The following is a 15,775-nucleotide window of genomic DNA, read 5'->3' as shown; positions in this document are numbered from 1 at the left end:
ACTTACCAGTTATCTAATCACATTTACAGCTGGTGTTTAAGTGCTATCGGATGGTTTCACATCATCAAATAGAGCTATTTGTTATTGCAGACTAGTCCAGAACAGAAGGTCCTATTTAGATTTGGTATGTTACAACTCCTTAATAATTTGCAGCAGTGCATGTGGGCATATGTGATTCTCATGTGGGGGGCAAGACAGATCTGCTACTATGTCTGACCTGAATAGTGCATAGAATTCTAAGGATAATCCTAAAAATTACTGAGCAGTGGTATACATGAGCAATAATAAAGCAAAATGATAAATAGCATGCAAAAACAATTGTTAGATGTATAAAAAAGGTTCACTTTAACTTTAGTTCATCTCCTTCCCTAATATCTGTAATTTAGATTTGTTTTGGAATGTCACCCTAAATAGGTGTATAAAACCTTTTATAAGCCTTTAACATTTTCTATAAATTGACCCAAATCCTGGTAATTCAGCCTCAAACATGTAGATTAAAGGAACAGTTCAGTATAAAAATAAAAAGTGGTTAAATAGGCTGTGCAAAATAGTTAGCCAAAAATTGAATGTATAAAGGCTGGAGTGACTGGATGTCTAACATAGAAGAGGATACTACTTCCTGCTGCCTTCTGATCATGTTTATATGCTGACAAATAAGGGAACAACCTGTTGTGTACACAGAGAGGATTTTGGTGCTCAAACACATACTATAGTGCTTCTGTCCCCTATGTGCACTGATATTCTAGTCCTTAGCCTGTCAGCACATTCACACAGATCCATTTTGCTCTCAATTGCATCAATGCTGTTTTTCTTTTTAATATGCCTAGCTTGGAGGAGAAAAGATACAAATTTGCAGCCAAACAGAACTTACTTGCAGTTCTCCAGGGGATAATTATCAACCAATTACAGCCTTTGTTTAGCAATCCCTAGGAACTAATGTCTCTGTACTTCTATTGACAGGACCGGAACAGCTTCATTCTGAAACTAGAGGACACTGAAAACTGGCTGTACGAAGATGGGGAAGATCAGCTCAAACAAGTTTATATCGATAAGTTAAATGATTTAAAGGTAAAACCTGAAACCCCTTCTGTTTCTACAAGCGTTTATCCGTGTTGTCTGGTTGTGAGGTTTGTAGAGCCAGTCCTTATGCACTTGTTTTAAAATATCTACAATTGTGGATAGCACTAATTTTATTACATAGTTTTTCTTTAACCCTTTCAATGCTAGTACTTTAAAAAAAAAAAAAAATCTTGCAGCCTTGTGTTGCCAGTAAATCTTCATCATAGAGCAGAAGTGAATATGAAAATTGCAACAGCACACTGGTACTTTTGTGTAGAATCTACTACAGTCTCACTTCATGGATGAAACACAACACAGCTGTTTGTCGCACCTACATTTGACTACTAACTGGCTATGCAGATCTTCCCTCTCAATGCCTATAATCTTTTTCTTTTTGCTTGTAGAAATTAGGGAACCCTATACAGATACGCAATCAGGAATACGAGGAAAGACCAAAAGCTTTTGAAGAACTGGGGAAGCAGATTCAACTTTACTTGAAAGTTGTTAACGCGTACAAAAATAAGGTAAGGTTTGTGGTTATGTGTAGGGATGCACTGAATCCACTATTTTGAATTCAGCCGAATGGCAGAATTCCAAATCCTATGGGAAGGGGAAAACATTTTTTACTTTCTTGTTTTGTGACAAAAAGTCCCTTTGGCTCCTAATGGATTGGATTTGGTTTGGCCAGGCAGAAGGATTCGGCCGAATCCTGCTGAAAAAGGCCTACTTCCAAACCGAATCCTGGATTCGGTGCATCCCTAGTTATGTGTGAGCTCAGTGGGATGTACTGCTGACTTTTATTGCTAAGATCTGATGTTCTACACATACACACAGGCTATTGGGCTCCCGAATAAACTGTCCCTACATCAGTGTTTTTCAGTTGAAACCCTAATTTGTGGTTGTTTTAAGTGAATATAAATAAACTCTTTTTAGAATAAAAGGAGATTTTGTTTTAGTTTTGGGGGCAAGTTTTGGGATTTTATTAGAACAATTAGTGGTTAAGCTGCAGTTTTTTTAAAAAAAAAATCTGTTAGAAGATGGAACAGCATTCAGAGTATAAAAAGCAAATGAAATATATAAATATATTTTGTTTGTAGGAAGAGGCCTACGATCACTTGGATCCCGCTGATATGGAAAAAATGGAAAAGAGCATTAACGAGGCCATGGAATGGCTGAATAACAAAATGAATTTACAGATGAAGCAAGATCCTACTGCAGACCCAATAGTGAAGACCAAGGATATCCAAGGCAAAGCTAAAGTGAGTTTACTGCATATTGTGTGCCTCTCACACCTTTCCTGCTGTTTTGGGGTGTATATTAAGTTACATTCGGCCAATGGCAGACGAAGAGCAGCCTTGTCATTTTCTCCTCAGACGGAGAGTAGTCCATGTGCAAAGAGGTTAAGCTGCAGCTTTTTTCCCAAAGCTGTTTGCAGACGGAACATAATTTGGAATTTAAAAAGTAAATGAAATGTGTATATTTTGGCTGGTCTGCAGTTCTTCACACTATTGTGTTGCTCGCACATTGTCCACACCAGATATGCACTGTGTATTTAATAGGTTCCTCACTTGTATGCATTGATATCAGAAGAACATAAACATATGTTGACTTTTTTTTCCTCTTATTTTTTTTACGCCTGCATCCATCGTTTTGAAGGAGTTAATAAACTTGTGCAACCCAATAGTAACAAAACCGAAGCCCAAGGTCGAGCCACCGAAAGAGGAGCAGTCAAGTGAGCAGAACGGACCAGTAGATGGCAATACAAACAGCCAAGGGCCACAGGGTGCTGAGCCGAAGCCAGATGCAGCTGCTGCAGAGGCAGAGAAGAAGCTCCCTGAAATGGACATTGAATAAATTCCATCATTTATTTCTATTCTAAAACAGTATAATAAAGCTTTAAGTTGTTACCCACATACGGCTCAGAGTACCAGTCCGAGGAAAGAGACAGCAGTTTTCCTAGTTAGTCACCCCTTTTATTTCTCCCCCCCGCCTTTTTCTTCTTTTTGTTTATTTTTTTACTGATCATTTGGCATTCGTATTGTTTGTTTGAATGTTCTTTTCTATTTATGTTGCTTTAGCGTAAATCCTTGTTGCTACAACTGATTAGTGTTGGCTGTAACTCGCACATTAGCCAGTAGGCCAGTGTGTCCGTAGCTACAACAGGTATGCAGCTTAATAGTAGAACTCAAGGCCTACCTACCTACAATAAGTTGAATTGCTACAAAAAGCCACAATCAAAGGACACTCCTGTGTTCATGCGCTTAACTTTACTCCAGATCCTGAAGTCTTGGTTTGCATCTTTCCCTGTATGCTGCACTACTGCCCCACTGACAGCTGGAAACCAGAGTATTAAAACTCAGCACTGATAGTGGTCTCTTAGTAGTACCCTGAGTTTACTGTCCTATAAGTACTGGCATTTGCTGATCTCATTATGTTTTCCATTATCAAGGTGTAGGTGAGTGTTTTAAATGCAGTTTGATAGGTACCATTCGCCCATCCTTTAATGGAAGTCGCAACGAAAAGCTTCAATAGTTTAACGGCCTTTGTTGTTTCTGATTAGTGTTGAACTCGAACAAAGCCACGAATGACCATCTTTAATGCTGGATTAACGGCCTTTGTTGTTTCTGATTAGTGTTTAACTCAAACAAAGCCACGAATGACTGTCTTTAATGCTGAATTATAAAATATAGAACTACATGAATTTAGCCTTGCTCCGGGGGAGGCACAGCAAGTATTGCTTTCGAGCCACGGCTTCATATTGTAACAGCAGGTGAATCACTTAAGGCCATGCAATGCAGTCTATTCGTCCTTCATGTTATTTTAAACATGGGGCATGTATTTAGAACACAAGTATTGGCTAAAATTCTTGCCGCAAGAAGGTTTCTGATAAGCGGAAACATTTGCAGGCAAGATTTACATCTAATACTGATCCGGACTTAGTAACCAGTAAGTTACCATACCCCCATAGATATAATCCATCTTTGTAATTTTTTTTTTATGATTGTTACATAATCAAAACTCTAAAACACAGCAGTTCTTGTCTCAAAATAAACATGCTGGGTTGCAACTTGTGTCCATTGTAATTCATTTTTGTTTTTTTTTTTTTAGAACATCTGTTGCCCAAAACCTTTTCTGCTTGGGCCTAGGAGTATAAACTTTGGGCAAACTTGAAGCCACTTTTCCATGTCAAACTAAGGGGCAGATTTATTAAGGGTCGAATTGAAAATCCAAATTTTCAATTTTTTTTTTTTTTTTTTTTTTTTGGTCAAAACTCTCAAATTCGAATTGTGAATTATCCAAACTCGATTCGAGTTTTAATTTGAATTGCAAGATTTATCATACTCCGGCCCTCGTATCGACAATTTGCCATCTAAAACCTGCAGAATTCATGGACAAGTCAATGGGAGACTTCTAGTGACCATTTTTATGCTATTGTAGCCTTCCTGATATTCAAGGTTTTTTTTGGAGAAAAAAACTTTAATCGAGTTTAATCAAATTCGATTCGAGTTTTTCGGGTTGGGAATATTAGTCAGAGTTTTAGATATTTAATTTTTTTTTAAATTTATTTATTTATTTTTAAAATAACCCCCCATTAGACTTTCAAGTAAAATCAAATTCAACCCTTAATAAATGTGCCTCTATATGCAAGTATTAATTTCTAGAAGCACATTTGAAGGAGCTTTAATATCCATCTTTCTTACAGCGTTTGGAAGTCAGCGAGAACCTTAAGGGATGTTCACCTTTGAGTTAACTTTTAGTATGATGTAGAGAGGGATATTCAGAGACCATTCCCAACTGATTTTAATTTTTTATAATTTGAGTTGTTTTTTTTTTTTTTTTTAAGATATTTAGCTTTTTATTCAGTAGCCGCAATTTTAACATTCTGGTTGCTAGGGTCCAAATTACCTTAGCAACCATATTGATTTGAATAAGAGACTGCAATATGAATAGGAGAGGGCCTGAATAGAAAGACGGGTAATCAAAAGTAGCTACATTTGTAGCATTAGAAGGTGTTAGTGACCCCCCATTTGAAAGCTGGAAAGAGTCAGGAGAAGGCAAATAATTTAAAAACTAAAGAAAATCATGACCAATTGAAAAGTTGCTTAGAATTAGCCATTCTGTAACACCCTAAAAGTTAACATAAGATGAACCACTTCTTTAATGGGATGGGCATTTATTGAACTCCTTAAAGCCTGGAATTAGATGGTTCTGATCAGGCCTGGACTGGCAATCTGTAGGTTCTGGCAAATGCCAGAGGGGCTGATAAAAATTACCATAGACATTTACTATTTATTGGGCTGTTTGGGTGTCTGTACTTGAAATGCCATGGCCTGTTTTCATTCTCAGTCCAGGCCTGGTTCTGATGTAGCCCACCTAGACCAAAGATTCAAGGGACATATGTGGAATCACCAGTTAAAACCTTGCGTTCTGGTGCCAAGCCCCAAATCTGCAGCCAATGGGAGTGGATCACACCATATCCGCAAATTTGAGCAGTTCAGTTCCAATGTTAAAATGAAAAAGTTTATCTTTATTAAAGTTTACATAACAGCCTTGAGCGTGTTGTGCTTCAGGGCAATTTAACCACAGGTTATCAGTCTATGTTTTAATAAAGATAACTTTATCATTTGAACCATCAACGCTGGATTTTTGTGTTTGGATTACCTAGACTGAAGAATAGTGATACCACGCAATGCAGACTTGGTCAGTATAGTTAAAGGACAAGGAAAGGCAAAAAAATAAAATCCCATTTTTACTTTCTTTAATGAACAAGAAACCTATCTCCATATACTTTAATTAAAAAATGTGTACAGTTTTTATAAGAAACCTGACTGTATGCAGTGAAATTCTCCCTTCATTTACTGCTGTGGATAGGAATTGTCAGATGGTCCCTAACTGCTGAGCAGGGAAACAATCATACTTATGAACAGCAGGGGGAGCCCCCGCCTTACTTCCCAGCCATGCAGAACTCAAGCAGCTTTGTTTATGACGATCCCTAAGCAGCCCAGACCACACTGAGCATGTGCAGGGTCAGGGTCAGGCAAAGATGTTTAACAAAGTTACAAGATGACAGCCCCCTGTGGCCAACTTTGAAAGCATAAATCATTTGTTTGATTAGGCTTGTGGTGCAGTAAGTTGATGCTTATGTTTGGTATACAAAATACAGCATTTCTAGCCTTGTTCTATTTTAGACTTTCCTTGTCCTTTAAGGTTGCCATGCAATACCCAGTGCTGGTCCATGTATAGACCAAATCAAGCATTTCCTCTAATTCTGCTATCAACAGCTATTACAATAGGAAGATTTCCATTGTAAATTATAAGTCACTGAATAGTCCCATGACCATATACAGTAGAACCATGCTTTTTACCACTAAGGGCAGAGACATGCGCTCAGATTTGGGGAGATTGATCGCCCAGCAAAACATCTCTTCTTCGGGGTGACTAATCTCCCTGAACTGCCTCCCGCCAGCTACAATGTAAATCGCCGGCTGAATTGCAATCGGTGCACTTCATTTTCTGATGTCGCCCGTAGTTGTCTCACGAGGAAACTTCAGGCGACTTTGGAAAACAAGGCGATCCGAGTGCCATACCACCGGAGATTTAGATTCTAGTTGGCGAAAGGCAGTTCGGGGAGATAAGTCACCCCGAAGAATAGGCAATTTATCTCTGCCCAAAGGGTTTGTTCACACAAGGAGATTCAGGGAGATTTTGTCACCTGGCGACAATCTCCCCGAACTGCCTCAGCGTGTCTTCCCCTAGGCTATAAGTCGAAAGAGGGAGAGAAGACGCGCTCTATTTTTCAAATAGTAAAGATAGCAGCACCTCAATAAATGGATCCACCAATCCTTGTATATAATATTTATAATGAAAAGTCGCCTGCGCTAAAGCAGATGTGGCGATGCGTTTTCCGCAGTCGCCCGAACTACGGAAAACTAGCAAACTGGTTGCTAGGTCCTGAATAGAAAGACGAGTAATAAAAAAGTAGCAATAACAATACATTTGTAGCCTTACAGGGGATTCAGGGTCGGACTGGGAGGCATGGGGCCCACCGGGGCTACTGCCCCAGGGCCCCCTCCAGCCGCCACTGCCGCTCCGGAATACTGCAGGGGGGCTAGTGCGCATGCGCACAAACGCGGTGCCGCGTTTGTGCGCATGCGCGCGGCGCCGCGTTTGTGCGCATGCGCAGCCATTGTATTCTACCGCGACCCCAAACAAAGTGGGGTCGCGCCGCCCCACTAAGTAGCGGATCTGGGCCGGCGGGGCCCACAAGAGCCCGGGGCCCACCGGGGTTTTTCCCGGTGTCCCGCCGGCCCAGTCCGACACTGAGGGGATTTGTTTTTTAGATGTGTCAGTTACCCCCATTTGAAAGCTGAAACGAGTCAGAAGAAGGCAAATGAATGTCAGCTGAATGTAGTTATTGGAGGATTGATTTCTAGTGTGTTTCCCTTTCATCTGCCTTCAGCCTCCCAAATAAAAATAATGTGCACATGCATGATGTTCAACATGAAAAGACACACTGAATTCCAAGCTGTATGCCTTTTAATACAAAACCTGGAGTGAGAAGCAAATAGGATTCCAATGGAGTGTCTGGAATATACAAAGAGTATGTGGTTCATATAAACGACTGTATACTGATAGACAAGAGTAGAGGCTTATAGCATTGTCTGCTTTTCCTATACTCATCTGAATTCACAATGCAACTTCGCTGGCACCAGAGTCTCTTTCTGGCTCAGTCGCTGTAGGGTTTCCTTGGAGTTTGTCCCTTTGTCCCTTTCTCCTTGATGCTGTACAGAGGATCAACCAATTTGTTGTGAACATGCATCAGACCTGTTGATGTACAGTAAAGAAGCAGTTAAGTTTCACGGCCTCAGTAAGTGAGTGTTGCACATCAGAAGAGGGCTGTTTGGCCGAGGGCATATTTCTTGTATTGCAGTGCCTCCCAAGCCTGCTCAATGGCTCGGCCGATTTCTTTGTAGGACTTTATTACCTTCTTATAAACTGGCCCCCAAATGTGATGAAGCAAAGATTTGGCTTACTATATGGAAATACGTTGGACAGCCCAAGGTTTAACCTTGGAAGGTGGACAAACTGGACACTCATAAATAAGTTAAAACTCATGTTAAACTCTTAAGGGGTTATTATGTTAAAAACTCAAACAATTCAGAAATTATTAGTGGATTAAAAAAAAAAAAAACACAAATTTTTCGAGATTTATTATACCCCGAGGATGGAAAAAGTCAGAATCTGAATATCCTCTATCTCAGACCTGCCGAGGTTGTATAAGTCAATGGGAGAGGTCCCTATCCTATATGGAAGTTTCTATCGTCTGCACTGGAATTAGTCTGAAAATGCGACTATTTTGGGCAAAAAAAAATCTGAAAAATCCAGACTCTTCTTGGGAAAAGCCTGAAAAACTAATTTTATAGAGTTAGTTCCCAATCCGACAAACATGCTTCTTTAATAATATATAAGGTCTAATTTTTAGACCTAGTTTGGTCTGACTTTTTTTTTTTTTATTTAAATACCCCCAAAGGCCCCCAAACTCATGTTTAATTTTCTTGTAAATTGGGATAGGTTAATTACTAAATTAAAATGAATACCTGCTGCATAATATAAAAAAGCGGGCCTGTGTTTGATCAGCAGCAGCAGAACTACCACTCACAGCATGCCCATGAATAAGGAGCGTATGGAATCATAATACCTCTGCTGCAACTAGGGTACTATACGCTGCCTGCTCCTATAGTGAGCAAAAGGCATTTCTTTTCTAGCCCTTGCTATTTCTTACTGGAAGCTGGACACTGGCATTTTTAGTTAGTTACCTTCAAGGAACTCTGCAAATTAATAATGAACTTTCCCAACCTTCATACAGACAAAGACAACAGCTCCTCTGCAATTCAACCTATCAATATTTTTAAGGACATTACTGAGACATTGTGTATGAAGCTGAAAAGCACCCAATGTTGCACTTATGTGTGACCTTTGTTTTTAACTTTAAGGTCCCCCGCACCCCCACAAGTGGTTCCCTCTACCAGCTGCTGAAGTGAGAGTAGTGTAGTGGTGCTGTTGGGGATCACTGAGCTGGTGCATTGCACACTGGAAGCCAAGCCATGGTCCTGCTTGCTCAGTGATCCCATGAAGTCTGGGACAAACATGGCGCCTACAAACCCCACTGCATTGCTCTGCCCACTATACCTGCTGACGATTTAGCAGGTGTTCTGGAAAGGGGACCTAACAGTTTAAAACCAATGGGGAGTTTGGTTCATCTTCAACTAAGCAAAATCAACACCTTTGAAATATTTGACAGTCTTTACACGAAGCTCCAGAGTGGCATCCTCGTCGCAGACAAACACAGTGCTTGGGTGCTGCTGGAAAGCAGAAACTGTCCACATATGATTCACACCTTCCTCAATAGCCTTATACAAAGCAAAGGCTTTATGGGCTCCAGTGATGAGAATCATGACCTGGAATGAAAGAATCCAGTGTTATTTTATTTTGTATACACACACAGAATAGCAGATCAGTTTAAAGGTCCATCTTACTTCTTTGGAGTCCATAACAGTCCCCACACCCACAGTCAGGGCCATGGTTGGCACTTTGGAGAGGTTGCCGTCAAAGAACCGTGCATTGGCCAGAATAGTATCCATGGCTAATGTTTTCACTCGGGTCCTGGAGACCAGACTTGACCCTGGCTCATTGAAGGCTATGTGACCATCAGGACCGATACCTGTAGTTAACAGGAATAAATTATAGTTTGTGAAAAGATCAGCTAGAAAGCTAAGGAACGTGCTTCTAAACACCAAGGGGGGAATTCACAAAAGTGGAGAAAAGCCCATTTTTGGAGTAAAAGTGGTGGTAAACTGGAGTAAAATATTCACTATAATCACAAACAGAAATCCGCCTAAATTCCAACTCAACCGCCACTTTTCATATTTTAGTGAAAAAAAAGACAGTTCACCGCCACTTTTATGAATTTGTATTTCAAACGACAGAAAAATGGTGCAAAAATGACATTTTAAACGACATTTTACTCCAGACATTTTAAAAATGGAGTAAAGCTCAGTATAACTCTTCCCCATGTGTCGGATCAATTCTAAAATAACTTGCTCTGCTTTGGTTCACCCAATCTTTATTTCACACCTGAAATTATTAGCAATTATTGTAAATTATTGGGGAATTATTATATTAATAGGGATTAGCATTTTATAGTCAGGGCATAAGTTTCTGTCTAAACCCTACAGGTGTAAAATCCTCATTAACAAAACAAGTAAAACACAGATTAAACAAAACAAAGTGTATTTAATATAATTTGCTATGTAAAAAGTATTTAACTCACTTTATTTTATTTTTCACACTTTGCATTATTTTACTAGTTTTATCTTTATGAATGAGGCAATATTAGTAATTTGAGTGAATATATTATCTAAAGGAAAAGTAAAGCCTCCCAGGCAATTTTTGTAGTTTTAGCAGCAATTAGACACTTGGCCTAAGATAATAAAACAAAATTCTGACACAAATCCCTAGAAAAAACCCCACAAGAGTTAGTAGCTGCCACTTGTTGCTGGCTAGAACCAGATTTTTTGGTGGAACATAAAATATTGTTTACTCCAAAAAATGCAATTGGACATACTTTAAGCCTGCTACAGATAGCAACCAATAACCTCTCTGTGTGGCATTGATCTAGTTTGGAGCCCTGTCTTACAGTAGTAAACACTGCTCTGTGGGTTCAGCAAAAGGCAACATGGCAGGTAATCTAATAATTGACCCACCGTAGTGTCATAAATGCAGAATATCATATGTGTATGTTCTAATATTAGATAACTACATGGGAGGAAGGGGCATAAGGGGTTTGGTATGGTATCCTCAAGCACAATACAGTGTTCCTACTAGTAGAATGAGGTTCCAGAATAACAATAAAGAGAGAGAGAGAGAGTACAGATATATTAATAAGAGTTTATGTAGGGCCAGAGGCCCTGGCGATGCACAAGGAATGAATGTGCCAGTATTTACCAGCCCTTTTCTGAAGCTTTACAGGTTACTCCACAGACTTGACAGTCTTATTGGCACAAAAGAGCAGAATCCAGCCTGCATTGGAATATGTATACATACAGAAATTGCCTAATAATAGCCTAGGGCACTAAAAGGATGAATAATTTGATAAGTTGGGAAATGCCTACATTATTTGGCACAGAACATTCCCCGCTGGAACTGGCACTTGCCACAAGGGCTGCGCCTGCCAATTTGCTGTAACAAAGGAACACAGGTGCAAAACAGGGAGTGTTAGTAATCTTGGCCAGTGTATATTAAAGGAAATTCTGGCCAAAGTACATGTTACAACTGTAAGTATTTTGCAACATCCATTAAAAAAATCTACTGTTGTGTATAGGGAAAGTAATTGCTTGGGCAATTACATAAATTTTGATTTCTCATAGCAACCATCTAATATGTTTCTTAATAAGTTCACAAAGCCACACAACCAGGGCCTGTTATGATTTATCCGTAAGTTCAGCCCACTCTACTCAGGAACACAAGCCTTAACAGACCCCCTTTCTCGTGGGACTGTCTCCAGGTTCTATGGATACAGTCCCAATAGAGAAGAATGAGGTCTGTTAACTCCTGCGCTAGTGTGGTGGATTCACAGATATGCAGTATGTAGGAGCCATGTTTGGGGTTCATTTAGAATGTCCTCACCTCCAACAAACAGTTCAATGCCACCAGCAGCCCGAATCTTATCCTCAAACAGGTTGCACTCTGCCTGAAGGTCTGTGGCGTTTCCATCCAAGATGTGGGCATTCTCACCTCTGATGTCAATGTGCTTAAAGAAGTTGTTCCACATGAAGGAATGATAGCTCTCTGGGTGCTCCCTGGGAAGGCCTGCGTGCCAGAAACGACATTCAGATGGCAACTCCCGTAACATATTTAGACAAAGTGAACACTACTGACTTCACTTTGCAGTTGGTTTAGATTTGTAATATTTGTGGTTTTTGAGTTATATAGCTTTTTATTCAGCAGCTCTCCAGTTTGCAATTTCAGCAATCTGGTTGCTAGGATCCAAATTACCCTAGCAACCATGCACTGATTTGATCAAGAGACTGGAACATAAATAGGAGAGGCCTGAACAGAAAGATGAATAATAATAAAAAGAAGAAATAACAATACATTTGTAGCCCTACAGAGAATTTGTTTTTAGATGGGGTCAGTGACCCCCATTTGAAAGCTGAAAAGTCAGAAGAAGAAGAAGGCAAAAACTATAAACAATAAGTAATGAAAACCAGTTGAACAGAAAGATGAATAATATAAAGTAGCAATAACAATACATTTGTAGCCCTACAGAGCATTTGTTTTTAGATGGGGTCAGTGACTCCTATAATAATTCAGAAGACGAAGAAGGTAAAATCATTCAAAAACTATAAAAAAGGAAAAATGAAGACCAATAGAAAAGTTGCTTAGAATGAGCCATTCTGTAACATTGGGTGTGGAACCCAGCACAGATATGAACTTACCAACATACTCATCCATATTGAATGTTTTCACATACTTGAAGGAGAGATCTCCATTTTTATGGTACTCGATTAGTTTCTTGTAGCATCCTAGCGGCGTGCTTCCTGTTAGGTTAAAGCCAAAGAATGTGTCATTACAATGCAGGACTGATGGGCTATAGCATGCCATCCTACAAATAGTTCTGTTTAAAAGATCCAGACCTTAGATACAGAACAGAAACAAGGCCCTCTCTAATATTACTACACCTCATAGAAAATAGATGCAGAGACACAATATGTAGGAGAAAATGTGTTCAATACATACAAGAGATTACATACTGTATGTATGTATGTATATTTTTATTTGTATAGCGCTCCTTGAGGGCAAAGCACTGTACAGCAAAACAATAAATCAGTATTGACAAACAAGGGGTCATTGAAGTAAAAGTTACAATAGGTGCATTATTAAAAATACAATTCACATAAATATAAAATATGATTACAATACAGATTAAGTGCTCATTGTCAAGGAAACAAATGCTAGAGGACCCTACCCGTAGGGCTTACAGTCTAAATGGGAGGGTAACATACAGACACAATTCGGATTATACCGTGGATTATAGTCTTACATTTTCAAGATGTAAGAGAGTGAAACAGGGTGGGGATATTCCAAATCATAAATTAAGTAATGAACAAGTTAAAGGGCTCAGGCCCATTCTGGGATTCAAAATAGGCCCTGGCATTTCAAATACAAAGAGGCCAAAACAGCCCAACTAAATAATAACGGTCTATGACATCTTACATCAGTCTGGCATTTGCCACAATCCACAGATTGCCAGTCCAGGCCTAAAAGGATTTGCCATATTTTGATGAAACTAGTACATGGGGTTGAAGGGCCTCTTTTTACTTTTGGTAGCCTTGTGTATCTTAAATATGAAATAAACCCTTCTTAATAGTTTGGCACCACCCAGAGGCTCCCCTTTCCCCTCCTGAACAACTCGCCACCCCTCAGCAGCGTTTAAACTGAAATATCAAAAAAAGAGGAGCCTGAAAATAACCTAATCTAATAACAATAAGCAATTATTAGCTCACAATTAATCTACTGAAAGCTAATGTCCATAAAAAAGGAATTTTTTCATGTAAGCAGGTGCACCTTTAAAGAGGGAGCTATGACCACTGTCAGCAAGCTGTTGCATGGACAAGTATGACTTCCCTTACACCTTCCATTCTTTAGTCTTTCTGTCTAACTCATTAATACTGCTCCTTTATTTAACGCCAGAGTGATTCTCTAAAAAGAAGTTTAGTTTTCTGAGCAGATATGTAGGGTTATGTGTCTTGTCTGGCTGTTAGGGGTGTGCCATTGTGAAAAAACCATTGTAACATAACTGCAAGTATCTTACCTGTTGGAAGCCCCAAAGTAAAGTATTTATCAGCGGTTGGATTAAATTGGATAATACGATTTCTTATGTACTTAGCTGCCCACTCACTGGCTTGGTCATAATCGTCTAGAATAATGAGCTTCATGCTAACGGATTAACTTAAAAAAAAACAAACAAAAAAAAAAACATTAGCATGGTACCTAGGTAAAAGTTTAAACTGATACATTCACAGTTACACATTATACAATTTAATTTGTCGTAGTGTCTTAAAATAGCAGGCCAGAAGCAGCTTCACATTTAGCAGAACACATATATTGAGTGACAGTTGCATTTTTGCTAAACCAACATCAGTAAAAGTAATACCTATAGTGGAATAGGTAGGATCTGTGCCAGAGGCTATTTCATTTTAGTGGTCCAGTAGTAGAAGAACTCAGGAAAAGGTAAAATATGAGCGTTTAACTTTCCCTTTGTCTTTTAGACATACAATAGTGCACTAAGAGGCAATGTATTAGTTTGCAACTGATTCAGTAAGTCATAGCGACCGATCAGCACCAGCAGTTGTGTTAAAGCAAACATCTAATTGGCTGATCTGGGGTTACTGGACCAGAACAAAGTCTAGTGATACATCAGAAATGTTATAACTGCAGCATTGGGCTCCCCTCATTTGGCTCATATAAAACAGTCCTATTAGGTGCACTCAATACTAGGAAACATCCGCTTGGGTGCTGGTAAAAAAATTCAGTAATAACAGCTCACAAACCGCACTCCAAGGACTTTTTAGGTGAAAAAACAGTAGTCTTCAGGAAAAAAAAAATATATAAAAGACAGCTCAAGTGGTAGATCCGAAACGTTGAAATAAAGTATATTTTTTGTTTTTTCACCTAAAAAGTCATTGGAGTGCGGTTTGTGAGCTGTTATATATATATATATATATATTAATTTTTTTAAAAAAAGTGGTTTATTCAATGAAAGACGGCCCAAGTCAATGGGCTGAAACGTTGATTAAACCACTTGGATAAAGACCTGTGTTGTGCGGTTTAATTTTGGAATTAATGTATTAAGTTATATAACCAGCACCCAGGCGTTTGACAAGATGTGAATGTTGTCAAACATTCACATCTTGTCAAACCTTTGGCCTCGTGTTTTTATATGGTCATGAAACTCTTCGGTAACTTATAATATCCTTATAATTTACAAGAGGGGGTACTTTATTCGCTATATATATATATGTGTGTGTGTGTATGTGTGTGTGTAGCGCTACTAGTAGGGTTGCCACCTGGCCGGTATTTTACCAGCCTGGCCAGTAAAAATGATGGTTGATCCCAATGTTATTAATAGGGAAAAATTATAAATATATAGGAAAGCCGGTATTTTTTTCCAGAAAAGGTGGCAACCCTAGCTACTAGTGATACATTAAAAATGCTGGACTTCAATAAATAATAAATTAGAGAATTGGACTAACTTTAAAAAAAGAGTTCATAAACTAACTTAATGCTTGTACAGTTACAGAAAAACTTAACCCTCAACCCAGGGATCATGAGCTCCTGTACACGTATTAATGGCAACTGACTCTTGTTTTATTGTCTGGCGGCAGTTTTGCCAGCTGACAGTTGCACAGTGTAGTACAGAGCAGGTAAATACGCAGCTGATGTGCAACGAGGCTTGTCAGTAACATAAAGACCGAGCATCACTGCAAACAACACTCACTCACCGGCCAGTCCTGCGCTCTGAACTTCAGTCGTTCTGTAAAAGCCCCCGGTCTCTGCTCAGCCAGTCATATGACTTCAGGTCACGTGGGAGTAAAGAAAAGGGCTGATTCAGCTCGTTTTGCCCCGATGTCCAGCAGGGGGCGCTGGAATTTGA

The 15,775-nt window shown here is 39.3% G+C and overlaps 2 protein-coding genes across 2 annotated transcripts in view; one reads left to right on the top strand and one right to left on the bottom strand.

Moving 5' to 3' along the window:
• hspa4.L (heat shock protein family A (Hsp70) member 4 L homeolog) overlaps positions 1-4,126 on the top strand; it is a 28,439-nt gene extending 24,313 nt beyond the window's left edge. Inside the window, exons 16-19 of the mRNA XM_018252133.2 lie at positions 961-1,068; positions 1,464-1,583; positions 2,157-2,318; positions 2,716-4,126. Of these exons, the coding sequence (XP_018107622.1) occupies positions 961-1,068; positions 1,464-1,583; positions 2,157-2,318; positions 2,716-2,913 (588 nt within the window). The 3' untranslated portion in view covers positions 2,914-4,126. The remainder of the gene's footprint in view (positions 1-960; positions 1,069-1,463; positions 1,584-2,156; positions 2,319-2,715) is intronic.
• Positions 4,127-7,578: 3,452 nt separating this feature from the next.
• Positions 7,579-15,762, bottom strand: gnpda1.L (glucosamine-6-phosphate deaminase 1 L homeolog). Its single transcript, XM_018252131.2, has 7 exons — positions 15,624-15,762; positions 13,934-14,070; positions 12,558-12,659; positions 11,746-11,928; positions 9,597-9,781; positions 9,344-9,518; positions 7,579-7,884 (listed from the first exon to the last, which is right to left on the bottom strand). Exons 2-7 carry the CDS (start codon positions 14,055-14,057, stop codon positions 7,787-7,789), a joined length of 867 nt encoding a protein of 288 aa, XP_018107620.1. The 5' UTR covers positions 14,058-14,070; positions 15,624-15,762; the 3' UTR covers positions 7,579-7,786.
• Positions 15,763-15,775: the final 13 nt, after the last annotated feature.

This window comes from Xenopus laevis, chromosome 3L, assembly GCF_017654675.1.
Source record: "Xenopus laevis strain J_2021 chromosome 3L, Xenopus_laevis_v10.1, whole genome shotgun sequence".
In the NCBI taxonomy this organism is placed as follows: Eukaryota; Metazoa; Chordata; class Amphibia; order Anura; family Pipidae; genus Xenopus; species Xenopus laevis.
Note: the sequence above shows the minus strand (reverse complement) of the source record. Positions and strands in the feature narration are given on the sequence as shown.

What these genes read in the sequence shown, in the direction of transcription:
- gnpda1.L (XM_018252131.2), bottom strand. Translation starts at nt 14,057, where the DNA reads ATGAAGCTCATTATTCTAGACGATTATGACCAAGCCAGTGAGTGGGCA. An exon ending in CATTGAACTGTTTGTTGGAG is followed by an intron (nt 9,782 to 11,745) that starts GTGAGGACATTC and finishes TGTTAACTACAG; the next exon opens with GTATCGGTCCTGATGGTCAC. An exon ending in CTGTTATGGACTCCAAAGAA is followed by an intron (nt 9,519 to 9,596) that starts GTAAGATGGACC and finishes CTTTCATTCCAG; the next exon opens with GTCATGATTCTCATCACTGG.